This window comes from Hippopotamus amphibius, chromosome 1, assembly GCF_030028045.1.
Source record: "Hippopotamus amphibius kiboko isolate mHipAmp2 chromosome 1, mHipAmp2.hap2, whole genome shotgun sequence".
Lineage (NCBI taxonomy): Eukaryota > Metazoa > Chordata > Mammalia > Artiodactyla > Hippopotamidae > Hippopotamus > Hippopotamus amphibius.
In genome coordinates, this window is record NC_080186.1 from 38541110 (window position 1) to 38558507 (window position 17398).

The 17398-nt window shown below is 53.8% G+C and overlaps 1 protein-coding gene and 1 pseudogene across 2 annotated transcripts; both read right to left on the reverse strand.

Annotated features, from left to right (window-relative positions):
• Positions 1-230: 230 nt before the first annotated feature.
• LOC130837150 (taurochenodeoxycholic 6 alpha-hydroxylase-like) lies at positions 231-13276 on the reverse strand. Of its 2 annotated transcripts, XR_009049258.1 has the most exons (13): positions 13064-13275; positions 9108-9249; positions 8416-8460; positions 7813-7940; positions 6705-6829; positions 6175-6329; positions 5601-5707; positions 5326-5516; positions 5096-5229; positions 4139-4203; positions 3917-3993; positions 1425-3722; positions 1184-1253 (listed from the first exon to the last, which is right to left on the reverse strand). XR_009049258.1 is itself a non-coding variant. In XM_057709955.1 (12 exons), exons 1-12 carry the CDS (start codon positions 13256-13258, stop codon positions 1085-1087), a joined length of 1533 nt encoding a protein of 510 aa, XP_057565938.1. In that variant the 5' UTR covers positions 13259-13276; the 3' UTR covers positions 231-1084. The 2 variants fall into 2 exon arrangements, 1 of the variants encoding a protein (XP_057565938.1); XM_057709955.1 differs by lacking the exon at positions 1425-3722 and having other exon boundaries at positions 231-1253; positions 13064-13276.
• On the reverse strand, positions 9745-11068 carry LOC130837162 (palmitoyltransferase ZDHHC4-like; annotated as a pseudogene).
• Positions 13277-17398: the final 4122 nt, after the last annotated feature.

Sequence of the window (17398 nt, forward strand, 5' to 3'; positions counted from 1 at the left end):
CCCTTTCTGCTGACTCAGCTGCCATGGGAGCCTCAGGCGACAGGCAGGGTGTGGGGCACGAGGGACCCCAGGGTGAGCGGCTGCAGGGGCCCTGGGACCTCATAGCCCTGCTGGGGTCCTGGCCCCCAGAACAGGTGTCATCTCCCCTCCTGGTCTCCTCCGTCTTCCCTCCCTTCCCTCGGTGTCCATTCCATCCAGCTCCTTTCAAGGGAAGACACACACCCTCCATGTGACATTGTGAATTTATTCAGAGAGTGAGAAAGAGGGGAAGCCATGTGAGTGACAAACGGGTAGACCCATAACACCCAGGAGAGATCGGGGCCCAGGGCGCTGACAGTGACACGGGACTTAGCAGGTACAGCAATGGCTGCCCAAGGTGTGCTCGTCCTAGTCCCCGGAAGAGGGGAACAAGCCTGTTCTATCTGAGTGGGCCCGTGTCGTCATAAAGGTCCTGATGAAAGAGAAGGTGATGTGAGGACAGAGCAGGGGAACATTTGAAGATGCTGCTGGACTTGAATGTGGACGAGGGCCCAGGAGCCAAGGAATGCAAGCATGGCAGCTCTAGATGTGGGAGAAGGCAAAGAGAGGGATCCTCTGCTAGATCCCTGAGAGGGCGTCCGGCCACCATCGTGGCTGTGTCCAGGGGAACCCATTGCAGGCTTGGACTCCAGAGTCAGATACTTCTGACTCACGGAATAACCTTCTGCAGTTCTAAGTCCCTACGGCTGTGGTCAATTATTTTAACAGCACCAGGAAGTGAATCCAGGGACAGTCAGGCAGGCAGAAGGGAAGAAGTAGAGAGAGAGAGTAGAGAGTGGAGGAGGCAGGCGATCAGGATGTAGGTGGACCGTCAGAGATACAGGGGGTCAGAGACAGACGGAGAGATAACAGAGAGGGAGCCTGGAGAAAGGTGAGAAGAGAAGGGAGAGAGTGTGATAGCAGGGCAGGAGGCAGGAGATGAGGTAGGCGGGCAAGTGGGCCGAGAGAGGCAGGAAGTGGGCCAAGAGGCCAGGGCAGGGGAGAGTGACAGGGAGACAGGATGGCAGGCAGGGGCCCTCAGAGCTTGTTCTTCTCCACACAAGGATTACAGGAGCTTCCTGAGCTGCAAGTGGATCCCATTTTGGGACTTCAACACAAGTCTTGGAATGGGAACAGGGACCCTGGAGGGATCCGGTGCCAGCTCAAAGCGAAGCAAGGTCAGGGCCACGGCCACCTTCAACTCATTCATGGCAAACTGCTTCCCGATGCAGTTCCTGGGTCCGGGAGGGAAAAGGAAGTGAGCAGAGGCTTGTAATCCCTGCCGGGCACAGGGCATCCAGGGCTCTCCTCCACGGGCCCAGCCTGGATCCCTGCCTTACGGGTGACAGTGAACGTGCCTCCGAAGCCTTGGTTCACACTCTCGCCCTGACCTTCATAAAGCCCACCTCTCTCCAGAACGATGTCCTAAGTCCTGCTTCTGCTCTCAACAGCATGAAATCCTACTGGGGAGGGTCAGTGCTTAAAGCCACAGAGTCAAGTCAAATGAAGCAGTAAATGTGAATTAGCCCTTTGTTCACGCATCCACAGGCAGTTTCTGGTGTCAGGCCAGGTCAGGGTCCTGCGCGGGGCGGAGTGGGCCACACACTCGGGCCCTCAGCATCTGTGGCAGAGAAACAGGGGCCCCAATCCGCAGCATAGACAGGACAGAGTGGTGTGAGGACGTCAGAATGGCAACAGGGCGGCTTCCTGCAGGGGCCACGGGTTAGCCACCCTCCAGCTCATGGACCCCTTGCCTCCCAGTTAATGGTCTGGCCTCCTGACTCCCCTCAACCCCTCAGTCAACCTGCCTCTGGAACCTTCCCTTTCTACGCCAGAAATGACCCTCCTCCCATCCCTTGGCCTCTCCACTGGCCTTTTCAATCACCCTGCCTCCCCTCTGTGTCCTGAAGTAATGGCCGCTGCAGGCCTGCTGTGTCCTCCATCACAGGGAGGACATGTTCCAGGGCCTCAGGTGGCATCACTGCCCTCTTTGGTTGTTCCCCACTCACCCTGCACCTGTCCAGCTCCTCCTCCTCACTCAGCGCCTTTTGAGGGCCCCTCCCCCGATGTGTGCTGGTCACATGCTCACGGCTCTAGCCTTTGACCACCAAGCCTCACCCCTCTGCCAGCTGCACCTCTTCCTCCCTGGACCCCCAAGGCACCACTGCTGTTGACTCAAGGATGCATCACCGTCCAGTGCCCAGGACTGTGCCAGGAACGTGGAAGATTCAACAATCTGCTCAATGAATGAATGAGTGAGTGAAAGAATGGGTGAATGTATGAGGTCTGTCTTGTAAGGCAAATGTACTGACCACTGCACTATGGAAACATGGCCTGTCGACCTTGAGTAGAGGTAGTTGATTCTTGACTGTGAACTCTTGGAGGCAGGGACAGTGGCTTTCATCTCTGTGTTCCCATCTCCTAGCACAGGACGTGGCACCCAGAGACAGGCGTAATAGATGGTTGTATAGTTAAATAAAGTTAGTTGAATTGAAAAAAAACCCAGACAGAATTAAGTATTAATTCCGACCTAGGAACAGAGCTGCCTGGTCCCCCTGTCCTCTAGTGGCAGCCACATGACATGCAGCCAATGTCTACAAAGAAGGACTGGACCCTGGCAGAAACCAAATCCTAGAGTCAATTCTGAATAAATTTTGCATCAAAGGTGTTCTGTGAAGGTTGATTCATCAGCTGAAAACCTCACAGAAGTATGGATTCAGGGAAAAAATTCATTTCTCCTTGTTTCTGCTAAAAAGTTACAAAGTTATGGAGGTACTATTTCAGAGGAGGATCTGCAGTCTTTGAAGATTTTCTTTCTTTTATTTTCTTATCTCTTTATTGGAATCTAAATGCCTTACACTGCTGTGCCAGTTTTTGTTGTACAAGAAAGTGAATCAGCTGCATCTATACATATATCCCCATATCCTCTCCCTCCCGGCACTCCTTCCCATCCTCCCCATCCCAGCCCTCTGGGTCATCACCCATCATCGAGTGGATCTCCGTGTGTAATGCAGCAGCTTCCCACTAGCTATCTACTTTCCATTTGGTAGTGTATATATGAAGATTTTCACAGCAGTCATTTTGGAGTGTATCATTCAGGTCAACAGTTTTTTCAAGTGTGCTTTATAGTTTACACACCAGGAACTTTCCAAATGCATGTGTCAAATACAACACAGTGAATTTTCTCTGAAAAGCAATTGACTGTCCTCCACTTTATGCTTTTTCACTTTTTTGTTTTTCTGCCAACATGACACTCTGTAGATTGTGGGACTATGGTATATAATCAATCCCTGCTATATATAAAGAATTTAGGCAACTGGAAGATGTCATATTTATATGAAAATGCAGTCAACACTTGTTTGGGATCGCCTATAGAAATAGGGAACACACATGTTGGCGTGGGTCTCTTTTCACGGAAACTGTAAGTGATCACATACTAATCACATACATGGCTTGAAAAGTCAATACAGGAAGCCAATAGCACCGACACATGAGAGGCTGGCTGGTGAATTAAATGGAAAAGCTAGTGGGCAGGTCAGGATTGTGTGAAGAGAAAACAACCTTTAAAGATGACTGATAACTGCGGAAATCACACATCTGAAGTTTGGTTTTCATGGAAAATTCAAATGCTGAGAAGTCAGACTCCTGAAGTGACAACAGCCCCAGGAACTTTGGAATGGCAACTGACCTGGAAACATGGCTGCCTGTTGGGAAAGGCAGGAGGCCAAGGTCTCTGTGCCATGCCCTCAAGGCCTTCTTGTACATGGAGAGCCACGCCTCCTTCTAACATATCAATATACAAGGACATAACTGCATACACCACATATGAGTCTACACAGTCACACACATCAGGAAGCACCCAGTGACACCTGGCTGCCCCAAGTACAGAAAGTCTCACCTGGATCCTCCTGAGAAGGGCAGGAAGGCATGACTGTGTTGAGAAGACCCCGGTGCAAACCGGGATGGGTCAAACACCTGCAGAGAGAGCACCACGGCCGGGACACGTGGGGTCACACTCCTCTCACTAATGCAAAAGGGAACAAGAATCCCGGAGCGGGGAGCAGGTAGCGGTGTTGGTCTGGAGAGAGCATCCCATCCCCTCCTCCCACAGCCATCATACCTCTGGGTTCAGCCACACCTTCGGGTTGTGGTGAAGCCCGTAAGTGGAGAGGGTGAGTGTGAGTCCTGTGGGGTGGGGAGGAGAGAGGGAGACTGATGGTATCCATGACAACAGGGGGCATATGCAGCACAAAAGCCCTGGGAGCCACCACAAGAGCCACCCTCCGTCACTCTGAATGAAAGGATGCTCTTGCAAGAGACATGGGCTGGGCGTGACAAAGCACAGGAGCACAGGTTCGGCATAGGGAAGCATAGCCCGGGATAGAGAGGGAAAAGAATTGGAGGCTTACTTTTAGGAGTAAGTGAAGTGACAACTCACATCTATCAAGTGCCATCATGAGCCCTTGGGGGAGGAGCATTAACTCATTTAATGCTCAGAGCGGCCCTCAAGGAAGGCACTCACATCCCCTTGTGCAGATGGGGCACCTGAGCCCCAGAGAGGTTAAGGGACGGGTCTGTGATCCCACAGTTAGGAGGTGGCAGGGCTGGGATTCACACCCACTGGGAGGTGAGCCAATAGGTGGACGGCAACCACAGCAGGGCTCTCAGACCCGGTCATCAGCTGCTCTCTGCATCCACCTGAGGGCCCCTCGGAGACTGGACCACCTGACCCAGGACTCGGGACTCCCTCGTTTATGAGGCCCACAGTGAATGAACCACACCTCTACCTGCTTGTGTCTCCCTCTCTCTTAAGCTTTCACGGCTCAAGGAATTAGAATTTTAGCTCTCCTTTACAAGACCACGTTCAGGGACTCGCAATTTGCTTATGGAGCTGCTGTGAGTTCAAGTTCTGGGTCAAACAGTTTTCAAAAGTCATCCAAACCACACAGTAAATATAATTATCTTCAGGCAGAAATAATACTCATGTCATCCCAGAACTGGGAAAGCACATGTGTATTGCTCATCTCCCAAGTGGTGGTGCAGAGAGCTCAGGTCAGTGGGTGCGGTGAGGTCATACCTGCAGGTAAGGAGCGGCCATCAGGAAAGGTGATGGGCTTGCTGAGCTCTCTGCCATAAAAAGGCACTGGCGGATAGAGTCGCAGTGCCTCCTTGATGCACATGGTGGTGTAGGGCATCTGATCCAGGTGGTTCCTGAAACAAAGCGCATCCTAAGGCCGGGCAGGGCCAGACATGCAGATGTTCTCCCCTAGCAGAGGGCCAGGGCCGTCCCACCTATGGGGCTCTCACCATGTGATGCAGGCGCTATCCCCCAGCAGGCTCTGAATCTCTTCCCGGCACCTCTGCTGATGCTCAGGGTGGGAGGCCAGAGCATAGAGGAGCCAGGAGATGCCACTGGCTGTGGTGTCGTGACCCTCAAACATGAACGTGTCCACCTCAGCACGGAGGTCCGTGTCTGACAAGCTGCTTCCATTCTCCACCTGGGGAGGCAGGGAGAGCGTGCAGGGCTGGCCCTTCCTCTCTGCTTCTGGCCAAAGCCTCAGGCCTCCCCTGCCCACACTCACTCTGGCAAAGAGAAGGATGTCCAGGAAATCCAAATGCCTCTTGTTCCTCACCTTCTCCACCTCTCGCTCCTTCTGCAGGTGAGCCTTCCTCAGCTGGATCACTCTGTCTGTCCCAGAACATGGTTCCCACCAGAGCTGAGGCCTCTGGGGGCCCAGTTCCAGCTCCCACTGTAGCCCATCTGCCCCTCAGGCCCAATCTGGGTGCCAGGTGGAAGAGGGTGAGGGTGGGAGTGGGTGTGCATGGCGGGGCTGAGAGCTCCAGCATCATCTGAGGCAGGTCGGGCATCCCCTCAATAGCAGAGGCTGGGGAGGCTCTGCCTGAATGCTGCTGGGAGGGGGCCTCATTCACTCATCACCAATGTGGTGACACATGTACCTCCCTGCACATCACCTGACCCCACAACATCTCGGTTCCCAACCCCTGCCCCAGGGAAGCACCCAGCGTGGGTGTGTGTGCCAGCTCCTTTAGAGGAAGCAGGATTCTGGGCTCTGCCTGAGGGGTCCAGGCCAGGCCCTTTCACGTGTGCCTGGTGATGGGGGGGAGGGGGGAGCAGCCCAGAAGGAAGAGCAGAACCTGTGTGTTGATGGGCAAGCTGGCAGGCCCGGTGGTGCCAGCGGCCTTCAGGGGTCAGTCTGTAGATGATGTCATTCTGGTGGAAGATATTCCTCATTCGGGAAAAAATCAGATATTCAAGGTCCCTGATGGCCTGGATGTAGGACTGGGAGTTCCTGGAGGGAGAGGATGCAGAAGAGACTGTCGTGGAGGGAACCTCTGGGCTGGAGACAGAGTGGGGCTCTGGGTGGGGATTCCTCAGTCAGTGGGGACAGGCCGCCCTGAGGCTTTGTCATTTCTGTCTTACAGCCCTGGAGACCCTCAGTGCTTTACCAGTGGCCTGAGCAGCCAGGCTTGTCCCTGTGCAGGAGTCAGGGACCTGTGACTGAGGCAAGGTTGGTCTGGGTGGAGTTTGACTGTGGTCCATGGCTCTCTGCACGATGTTGCCATTTGCGCTGAATAGCATCCTTGCTGACCTACCTGCCTCTCAGGGGAGTCCTCCCCAGTTGCTGAGACCAGCACCCTGCCATTGAGGGGTCCTGGTCACTGACCTGTCTGTCTGGATGCTGCCCTGGTGGCTGAAGGCGCACTTCATGATGGTGTCCAGGGTCATCAAGGAGACGTGTCCAAAGATCTCCAGATGTGTGTCTTGGCTGACGAGCTCCTCCCACTTGTCCTGTGGTGGGAGGGGGACATTGACCCTGCTCTGTTCCCACAGAAGGCCTGTGCTGACAAGGCCACGCTCTCTCTCTCTTTCTCTCTTTCAATCTTTGGATGAGATATCCTCACTTTTTATGCAGATGTGTTTCAGCAATGTAAACCTGTGACAGGTGTGTAATATGATGCCTTTGTTTTCAGAATCCTTGATTATATAGTTAACTATGTTCTCTCATAGTATTCTGAGTAAATCTTGAACTTGAGGAACAATTATGATGCTAACCACCTTGTGGCAGACTGGAAAGTGTTGTTTGTCTAGGGACCAAGGGGAAATGTTTTCTGTTCTGAGATCGGCACTGGACTGGCTATGTCCAACACAAGTAAGCACATATTTCAAGGCAAGGAAAAGCTTAAGGAGCTCTACTGGGGCTCCTAGGAAGGGTCATGAGGGTCTTCCATTCCTTTCATTCATCCAATGTTAGCTGAGACCAGGTGGTCCTCCATCCAGATAGGAGGAGGTGTTTCTCAAGGCCCAGCTTCATGAGTGTACACCTGGCCTCAGTTCCTCCCGGGAGTGGCTCTATTCCTTGCAGAAGCCCTGGGCCCCATGTCAGAGCCCACCTGAGTGCCATCCTGGGATGTCCACTCTGCCACTGAAGCTGCCATTGCCCAGGCCAGCCAGGGGCAGCTTGTGCTGCTGTGCAGGGGAATGAGCCTTGCCCTACTCCTCTCTGTTGAACATGTGGAGATGAGAGGAGAGTGGGCCCTGAAAACCCCATGACCAAGCTTTCCCTTGGTGAGGGGCACATTGTGCATTCAAGCTTGTGCCTGTGTCCTCCTCCGCGCACCCAGTTTAAGGCATCCCTGTCTCATAGTAAGTTCGGAATGCATCATGCTGGGTGGGCTGTATCTGATGGATGTCTGAGGGCACCTGTTTCTGCGAGTGGACTTTGTCATCTGTGCTGGATGTGAGTGGGTACAGGTGACGAGGGATGGACTCACCAGCATCACGCGGACAGAGTCAGCCATGAGACGCACGTAGGGCTTCAGGATGTCATAGTGGAAGGCTGGGGTCAGCATCCGCCGGTGCTGGAACCACCTCTGCCCCTCCAACAGGAGCAATCCATTCCCTGCGCCACAGATGGGTATGATTGTGGGCCAGGCACACTGGGTCAGAGGATGACTGGGGACAGCTTGGGAGGAACCCAGGGTGTCAGAAGAAGGCACATCATGGGCAAAGGTAGGAAAGGCCAGAACAGTCCACGGTTGTGAATTTCCAGTGGCTCATGGATACAATGTGACGATGACATCTGTGTGATACAGGTTGAAAAACAGTAGGGGGCAGGCGATGGAAGGAATTAACTAAAAGTCAGGCTGAGAACATTGGAAAGGACTGAGAAGAGGGAAGAAGAGGCTGAGCTTCAGGAGGGCTCTCGGCACCATTACAAAGGTTGAGAGTTTTATTGGAAGAAGAGAAATGAGGCTTGATTGAGAGATGAGTGTGGGGAGCGGGCAGCTGACACTTGTTGTTCTCCATGAGCCACAGGGCAGCTCTTGGTAAACCTAACTGGATGGTGGACCGCAGTTGTGATTCAATGTACTCACCAATCCAGGGAATCGCGAATCTGTAGGACTCAGGAGACTTTGGATCTGAAAGGTAAGGATGGAAGGTGGAGGGGAGCAAACAAGACAGGCAGCCCCCAGAGCAGCTGTGGTCCAGACCCTGGGCTGCTTTCCCTTCCCGATGCTTGTCAGCGGGCACTCTGTCTCAAGCCACCTCCCACTTGCCTCCCATCCCCGACGCTGTCTGTCCTGGCCGTCACTTGCAGGCCCAGGAAGGCAGACTCAGTGTCCCAGGGGCAGGGCACCCACAGGGCTAAGATGGAGAATCAGCAAGAAATACAGGCTCTGTCCAATGCCACAGAGTAAGAGACAAGCCTGTGGTTTTCCTCCAATTTGTGGTGGTTTGGCCATTTCATGACCCCGGACAGGCAACAGTGAGAGGGGCCAAACCTACACCAGTGTGGACGGGGAATTGTCTTCCAGATCTGGCCTCACCTCAATTGGGTTAAATAAAGGAAAGAAAAAGGAAAGAGAAATGAGCCCCAGCCAGGGGTTTAAGCATTCAGGACAAGTCAATAATGTTGGCCTTAGGCTGGCCTGTGGGCAGGAGAATGTTTAGAAGTGTTCAGGCCTTGATGGCTGAGGTGCCAGGCTCTTGTGGAATGCCACAGACCCAGGGGCATGTAGCCAAGAGGGAGGATTTTCTCCTGCTGGGATGGGGGTTTCCCTCTCACCTGATCTCCCCAGGATCAGCTTCATGTAGTCCGGGTCGTAGACCAATACTTGAGCTTTTGTCCCCCAAAACCAGCGAGCACAGGCACGCGGGTATTTCTCTACCCTTTTCAGTAGGGCTTGAAGCTCACCCTCCGCTTGGAACTGTCACCAAGGGAAAGATACATCGTAAACCCTTCTTTGCGTTCCAGTGCTGGAGTGGGGGTGAAGGGCAGGATGGGTACAAGGAGGTCCCTCTGGATGTCTCAGCAGAACTAAGAGTTTAGAACTATTTCTCATGAGCTGGGCTCTGATGCAGACCTTGCTGGCTGTCCACCTTTGTCCCAAGACCAGATTCTGTCCCCTTGACCAGTAGAGCTATGGGCCAGCACTACGAACTGCCTGCCGAAACTTACATCAGGGATAGACTCCCTGGTGTACAGAACTTTTGGAAGTCAGTCATACCACATTTGCATGAGCAATTTGTATCAGGTGGTAAGTAGTTTTGCCACAGAATTTTGCTTATTTAGAGAACAAAATAGATTATATTTTAACAATACATTGATATATTAAGTTCATTTTACTTACTGATTGTTATATATCTTCAGTCTGTTCCCAGTGTACATGTAAATGTTTGCTAATATGAAAGAGTGTGTGGGATGTATATGGCTATGTCAGAAAATTAAGTACTAAATTTTGTGTGTATAATATTATTTTTTTTAAATTTTTTTTATTTTTTGGGGGGTTATAATATTATTTTATATACTGAGTGTGTACCCAGTCATAGTAGAGATTCTGGATGTATACCTATGACAATAGTATTGAACTAAGGGTCTTTCTTCTCTTTAAATAAATAAATGTATAGTGTAATTAAAAGGCAGGAATACGCTTCCCATTCTTATTTCATCTTTCTCTCATGATGTACAGCAGCAGGGAGAAACATCTCGCGAAGGTTGCTCCAAAGCCCACAGGAGTGAATGTTCCGGGAAACCTGGGACTCTCCTGATGGGTGCTGGGCCACGTGGGGGCAATGCTGACACCAGGCTCGGTCACCTCCGGGCCACGCGTTGGTGGTCTAGTCGGTGGTGGCCAGGTACAGACAGAAGCACAGGTAGCTCCCCAGGAGGAACTCACCACCACAGCAAAACCCAACAGGAAGACATTCCTGGAGAAGGTCAGGAACAGGTACTGAGTAAGAAATACAGAGTCCACAACCTGCAAGTGTCCAAAGTCATCACCCTAAGTCTCCAGCTACAAGTCCGACACCACTGCCAGCTGGACCAGAAACCCAGTGCTCACCACGGCCATGGTGGCAGCCGAGGCCGTTAGGTCAAGAAGTCGAAGAGGAAGCACCTGGTGTTCCAGGCCCCGATGCAGCTGTCCACACACACACACTGATGGTGAAACCGGTGCACACACCCGGTACACACACTGCAGTGCGTGGCTCTCGCTGGTTTCCTTACAACACAAGCAGAGCCCCTCACCTCATGTTCTTTGGGAACATCACTTCACCCAATTCATAAACTTGAAGAAAGAGTAATTCACTTGCTTTTGTTATGGTACCAGGGTTAGGTACACAACTTAGGGTAACAAAACCCCAAGTTTACAATCAGCACCAGATAAGGCAGAAAAAGGTAGTACAAGGGGACCTCCAACTCTTGACAGAGGCCAAATAGTTCCCAGGGGTATTCAGCATAAACCATCCCTTGCAAGATGAGAAGCAGCATAACGAAGGTGTGGTTTCGTGTATGGAAGAGGTAAAGAAGCAGTCTCAGCGTGGCTCTCTGAAGGCATTCTGGAATCATATACGACAATATCTGCGTTCCTCTTCTGACCAGGCCTTTCGAGTGATGGATTTTCGAGCAGATGAGACCGTAACAACACCAATCAGCACAAAGCCAGGTGGAACACGAAGGGAACCAGAACGTCCATCCTGGGGATGTTTCTTTGGTTTGGATGGTTTTTAGCCGGCCGCTGTGGCATTCCTCCTCCAGACACCGAGGGGGGAGTCAAAGGGCAGCTCCTCTTGGGCAGCGGCGTGCGCCTGGCACCACAGGGGGCCCCCACAGCTGCAGGAGACGTGGCTCCTCTGGGACGCTGCATCTGGCGCCGGAACTGGCCCACTGCCGGCTGCACCAGGCCGGCGCTTCTAGGGCACATCCGCCTGAACTAAGGTTCTCATACGAGGGATAGTTTTTGTAAGTCTCCTTTTCAGGTCCCAACAACCAGAAACTTGTGTGCCCTTCCCACCGCCTGGAGGAGGCTGTTGAAACTCCTCAGTGTGGACCACAAAGGCCTTTGCACTCTGGCTTCCCCTTCTGTCTTCTTGCCTCCTGCCGGGCTGGCAACTCCACAGGACCCGTTGCTCTGCCCCCAAGATGCTGCTGCCCGTGCCCCTAGCAGGGGCTCCACCTGCTCACGCTCCTGGGCCTTTGCCCATGTTCTTCCCTCTACCTGGTGTGCCCGTCCTCTCTGCCACCGAGCGACTGCCTCTCCTCTGCTTGGAGACGCAGCTTTTCTCACCACCTCTGGATTTCTCCTCGACATTTGGTCTTAGACATGTTCCAGAGACGGGCTCTAGCAGAGGAGCTCACAGCTATGACACTGCAGACAACAGTAGCTGAATCCGTTTTGTGCTGCCTTTTGGTGAGCACTGCCTAGGAAAACAATAGTTGTGCCCTCTGCTCCTGGGAGACCCAGAAATATATCTTAATGGAGGGGGCTTGGGGTTAGGCCTTGGGAGACAGACATAGAGAGGACAAGGTGATTCCAGGTACAGGGCACATGGGAGCAGAGTCCCAGAGGCCTGAGTGCCCAGGCAGGCGGGGAGGACCTCAGGTAACCTGCGTGCAGGACAGGAAGAAGGAAAGGGAAGAGAGGTACTGGACCAACCCACATGGGGCCCTGGCTGTTTCTGGTTCCTGTCTTCTGGTGCACTCTACTCGAATCATGCTGCAGAGAGAGAGAGGCCTCAGCTCCGTGCAGCCCCTGATTTTCTCCTGACATTTGTTCAGCCCACAAAGCCTTGGTGAGCCCCTGTCCATGTGGCCCCTGACTTTCCTGTGAGCCCCCACGCCCCCAGGCTAGTGCTGCCAGAGCTGGGTGGGGAGGTGCTGCCCCTCCCCCGCCTGCACGCTGCTCCTTCCCCTCCTTCCCATCCCTCCTCTCATTGGAATGACCTCCCTCTGTGCAGGCTGCTTGCTGGGTGCTGGGGTGAGGGGGATCACACCTTAACTCCAAGAGATCATAGTCCAGTGAGTGAGGACACCGGGCAGGCGACCTAACCCTGCTGATGGTGCAACTCAGATGTCAGTTCCCCTTACCTGGTGCCATCTTGAGAACCTGGCTCATATGTGCCAGCAGCTGGTCAGGGTTTAACCACTGAAATCATGAGACTGGAAAATCCCTTACTCATTACAAACCGAGCCAGTATGTGCCTGCAGCTGCCATGATTCCCCATCCAGCAGGTGGGCCTCTTTTCCTGTGACCTGACACATTCTGAGATTCCTGTCTGTCATCTCCACGGACAGTGCACCCACAGGGCACCATCCATTAGACCAATGTCTGTGCTCCCAGGCAAGCTGAGGGCTAGGCATGCAGAGAGGATGGGATTGCGGATTGAGGCAGGGAAGCATCTAGAAGCCTGTTTTGGGAGAACAGCCGAAGCTGCTCAGCCTGGAGAGCATGGAGACTCAGGATGGAACAGCCATTGCCCTCAAAGTGCGGGGCTGCCAGGACAGGCTGCAGATCTACCTGAGGAGAGAGTGACAGACCCGAGGACACCCACACAGGGTCTTGGGAGGGAGTGAGCTCCCTGGACTAGGATGAGGAGCTAAGACTTGAGAATTAAGCAGGGTTCTTTTGTGGGACCATGTGCTTATCACACAGCAAGACTCTGTCCCATGGACTTGCTGACCAGGACCATGGTCTGAGGGCCGCGGCCCTCCCTGCCCTCTACCCCCATCCCGCTCCATCCTACCTCCCGCATGTGTCCATAGAGCCAGTGGAAAGGAGGAGACGGGAACTGCTGGAGGGCTTTGAGCAGCCACTGTCTGCGCAGGTAGAGCTGTGCCGCCTTGAGCAGAAGCAGAAGCAGGCCGAGCAGGGCGGCCACCTGCAGGAGCCCAGAGATGCCGCCCAGGGCTCTGGTGGGGCTCAGCATAGAGACGCTCATGGTGCAGCGGTGTCTGGATCGCAGACTGTCCCAGACTGTGGCTGACCAGTCCTGAGCACCCAGCCTGGTGAGGGAGGATCGCCCCTCCCACTGGGGGGAGGGATAGGGTGAGGGCAGAGCTCAGACCTGGGCCTCCAGGGTTGATTAACTGTGGAGGATGCACTTTGGGAAACAGCAGGAGAAAAGCTTTCCCAGCTGGCAGTGACAATGGCAATTTCTCCGCTTTGAGCCTCAGCTTTTCCTTTGAAAAGCTGAAAAATAATTCATTTCCTATGTACCTCCTAAGAATTCTCACTCAGTCATTCACGCAACAAATATTTCTTCACCTCCCAGGATACAGGTACAAGTAGAAAACTCTATTAGTAAATAAAAATTATAAGGCTTATGCTGGAGGAATGATAGTGACTGGGCCAACCAAAAAAGGAGAAAACTGAAAAAACACAAAGAAAACAAACAAAGAAATCAAAAGAAAAGAGAATGGGGCTTTGACATGTGAATAGGAGTTTACCAGTATAGAGCGCTGCTAGGGAGATGGGCACTGAAAAAGTCATGGAGATCATATTTGTGAGAGCAATGGCTGGGAAGACCTTCATCTTCAGTCTCTTACATCACTTTGTCATCATTCTCTATCGCAAGATCCAAGCCAATGCCCATAATTTAGAAAGGAAAACACCAAAGATTTCCATGAAGAATTACTTGGAATCCAGCTCTCTCATGAGCCTCAAATTTCCTCCTATCCTGCTCCTGGACGCAGTTTACACTCACTTGGGTGCCTACACCTGCCTCCTGCACCCAAGCTCATGACTGGTGTTTACCATAAAACCAGGGCGTGCACATTCTGGGCAAATGTCCAAACTAAAGGCCAGGGGCATGTAGCTACCGAACAGAACCTCCTCCCAGGCCAAACTTTCCCTCCTTCTCAGGTTCCTCTCAGGCTCCTGCCTCCCCTTCCCCAAAGACTCTGAACAACTAAAATTTCCAATATTGGTTTAGCAACTTGGATCAGCATAGAAAGAGTAAAGAGAGTGAGTGCCCATCATCCCACGCTCTGAGAGGGCCCAGCTGAGCTGCTCTGCACCACCTGACGCCAGGGACCTGGCAAGCTTCCTGTCCAGAACACTCCCAGCTACCTCTCCTGACCATCCCCCAAGCACAGAGTGTCCACCTGGCTCCTTCTTGCACCAGAATGAACTAGCCCGCTGACCTAGGAACCAGGTGGGGTGGGGGCCTAGTCTGAAGTTCATGGTTACAGACAGCGGCTGGGGGAGATGCCCCTCCAGGAGGCACATGGCTGCATGACAGCACAGCACAGGGCTGCAGGGAGGTCTCCTCTGGCATCCGGGGCTCTGGACTAGGAAGGGCGGGGGTGGGACGGAAGGAGGACCTGTGTGCAGAAGCAGCAAGAGAGCAGGGCTGGGTGCAGAGAGGCTGGTGGGGGAGTGCAAGGGGCCTGGCGCTGGTCAGGGCCCAGGGTCAGCAGGACTGGGCCCCGCGGTCTCCAGGAGTGGCAGGGTTGAAGAAGCCCCTCCTTGCTCAGGGTCCCCAGGCAGACATGCCCAGGAGTTTACGTGACTCCTCTGTGGGGGTGGTGCAACCTGCTGGTCCCAGCTTCGGGTCTGCCATCCAGTCCCAGCAGCCAAGCCTCATGCCCAGCTGGTTCCTCCGAGACCCTCTGCCACAGCTTCCCATCTATGGCCTCTGAGGAGCCTGCAGGCCCTGAGTGTGAGGAAGGGCTGCCAGTGGGCTGGTGACATGGCCAGGCAGTGCCCTTCTCTAATCTCATTTGGATTAAAGTGTTGAGTTCCAAAGGCCCTTGTGCTGGACCAAGTCTGTCAGTCTTTCCTGCTCAGCACAGGATGGGCTCTGGCTGGGTCCCTCTAAAGATATCCTGAGGAAGCTACCGTGGAATAGCAGGGAGGCTTCTTCCCTAGCAGGTGCCCGGTGTGAGCTTCCTCCCTCTGAGCCTTTGGAGACGAGCCCTTTCTCCTGACTCAGCTGCCATGGGAGCCTCAGGTGACAAGCAGGGTGTGGGGCACGAGGGACCCCAGAGTGAGCGGCTGCAGGGGCACTGGGACATGCTCTCTGTGCTGGGGTCCTGGCCCCACAGAGCAGGTGCCAACTCCCCTCCTCATCACCTGTCTTTCCTCCCCTTCTCTCTGTTTTCCATTTTCCATCCAGTTCCAGTCAAGGGAAGACCCAGACACTCCATGTGACATTGTGAATTTATCCAGGGAGTGGGAAAGGCAGGAAGATAGGTGAGTGACAAACAGGTAGACCCATAATACCGGGAGAGATCGGGGCCCAGGGCGCCGGCAGTGACACGGGACTTAGCAGGTATAGTAACGGCTGCCCAAGGTGTGCTCGTCCTAGTCTCTGGAAGAGGCAAGTAAGCCTGTTCTATCTGACTGGGCCCGTGTCCTCACAAACGTCCTTATGAAAGAGAAGGTGATGTGAAAACCCAGCAGGGGAACATTCGAAGATGCTGCTGGATTTGAATGTGGATGAGGGCCCAGGAGCCAAGGAGTGCCAGGATGGCAGCTCTAGATGTGGGAGAAGGCAAAGAGAGGGAACCTCTGCTAGATCTCTGAGAGGGCGCCCGGCCACCATCGTGGCTGTGTCCAGGGAAACCCATTGCTGACTTGTGACTCCAGAGCCGTCAGAGAATAAGTGTGTGTAGTTCTATGTCCCTGAGGCTGTGGTCAATTAGTTTATCAGGGAAAGGAAGTGAATCCAGGGACAGGCAGGCAGGCACACAGAAAGGGAGAAAGAGAGAGAGTGGAAGAGGCAGGCGATCAGGGTTTAGGTGGACAGTCAGAGATATGGGATGGGGTGGGGGTGGTAGTCAGAGACAGATGGAGAGATAACAGAGAGGGAGCCTGGAGAAAGGTGAGAGCACAAGGGCAGAGAGTCTGATGGGCAGGAGGCAGGAGATGAGGTAGACTGGCAGGTGGGCAGAGAGAAGCAGGAAGTGGCAAAGAGGCAAGGCCAGGAGAGAGTGACAGGGGGACAGGATGGCGGGCAGGAGCCCTCGGAGCTTGTCCTCGTCCCCACAAGGATTACAGGAGCTTCTTGAGCTGCACGTGGATCCCATTTTGGGACCTCAACACAACTCTTGGAATGGGAATCGCGACCCTGGAGGGATCCAGTGTGAGCTCAAAATGAAGCAAGTTCAGGGCCATGGCCACCTTCACCTCGTTCATGGCAAACGGCTTCCCGATGCAGTTCCTGGGTCCGGGAGGGAAAAGGAAGTGAGTGGGGCTTGTAACCAGGCACAGGGCATCCAGGGCTCTCCTGCACGTGCCCCAGACCAGATCCCTGCTTTACATGCCTCTCTGAACGCGCCACCCAAGCCTTGATGGACACGCTCCCCCGACCTTTACAAGCCCACCTCTCTGCACGACTAGCTCCTAACTCTGGCCTCTGCTCTCAGCAGCACCAAATCCTCTTGGGGAGGGTCAGTGCTCTATGCCACAGAGTCAAGTGAAGCAGTAAATGTGAATTAGCCCTTTGTTCACTCATCCACAGGCAGTTTCTGGTTTCAGGCCAGGTCAGGGCACTGTAGGGGGCGGGCTGGGTCACTCTCGGGTCCCGGTCATCTGTGGAGAAACACGGGGACCCCAATCCCCAGAGAGGACAAGACAGAGTTGTGTAAGGAAGTCAGGATGGCGACAGGGAGGCTTCCTGGAGGGGCCATGGGTTAGTGACCCTCAATCTGCTGGACCATTTGCCTCCCAATGAAGGGTCCAAACTCCTGTCTCCCCTCAGCCCTTCAGTCAAGCTGCCTCTGGATCCTTTCTGTTCTACTCCAGAGACCACCCTCCTCCCATCCCTGGGGCTCCTCACTGGCCTTTTCAGTCACCCTGCCTCCCCTCCCTGTACTGAAGCCATGCAGCTCCAGGCCTGCTCTGCCCTCTACCGCAGGGAGGACACGTCCCAGTGCCTCAGCTGGCATCGTTGCCCTCTCTGGGTTGTTCCTCACTCACCACGCACCCGTCCAGCTCCTCTTCCTCACTCAGCTCCTGCTGAGGGCCCCTTCCCCCACCTCTGCCAGCCACATGCTCACCAGGTCGCTCCGCCTCTGCCAGCTGCACTTCTTCCTCCCTGGACCCCCAAGACACCATTAGTGTTACTCAAGATACA

Coding starts and splice junctions, on each gene's coding strand:
- LOC130837150 (XM_057709955.1), bottom strand. CDS start 13,258: ATGAGCGTCTCTATGCTGAGCCCCACCAGAGCCCTGGGCGGCATCTCT. Junction 7,941..8,415: donor ATTCGCGATTCCCTGGATTG/GTGAGTACATTG, acceptor TCTGTGGCGCAG/GGAATGGATTGCTCCTGTTG. Junction 1,254..3,916: donor CCCTTCTCAGGAGGATCCAG/GTGAGACTTTCT, acceptor TCCCGGACCCAG/GAACTGCATCGGGAAGCAGT.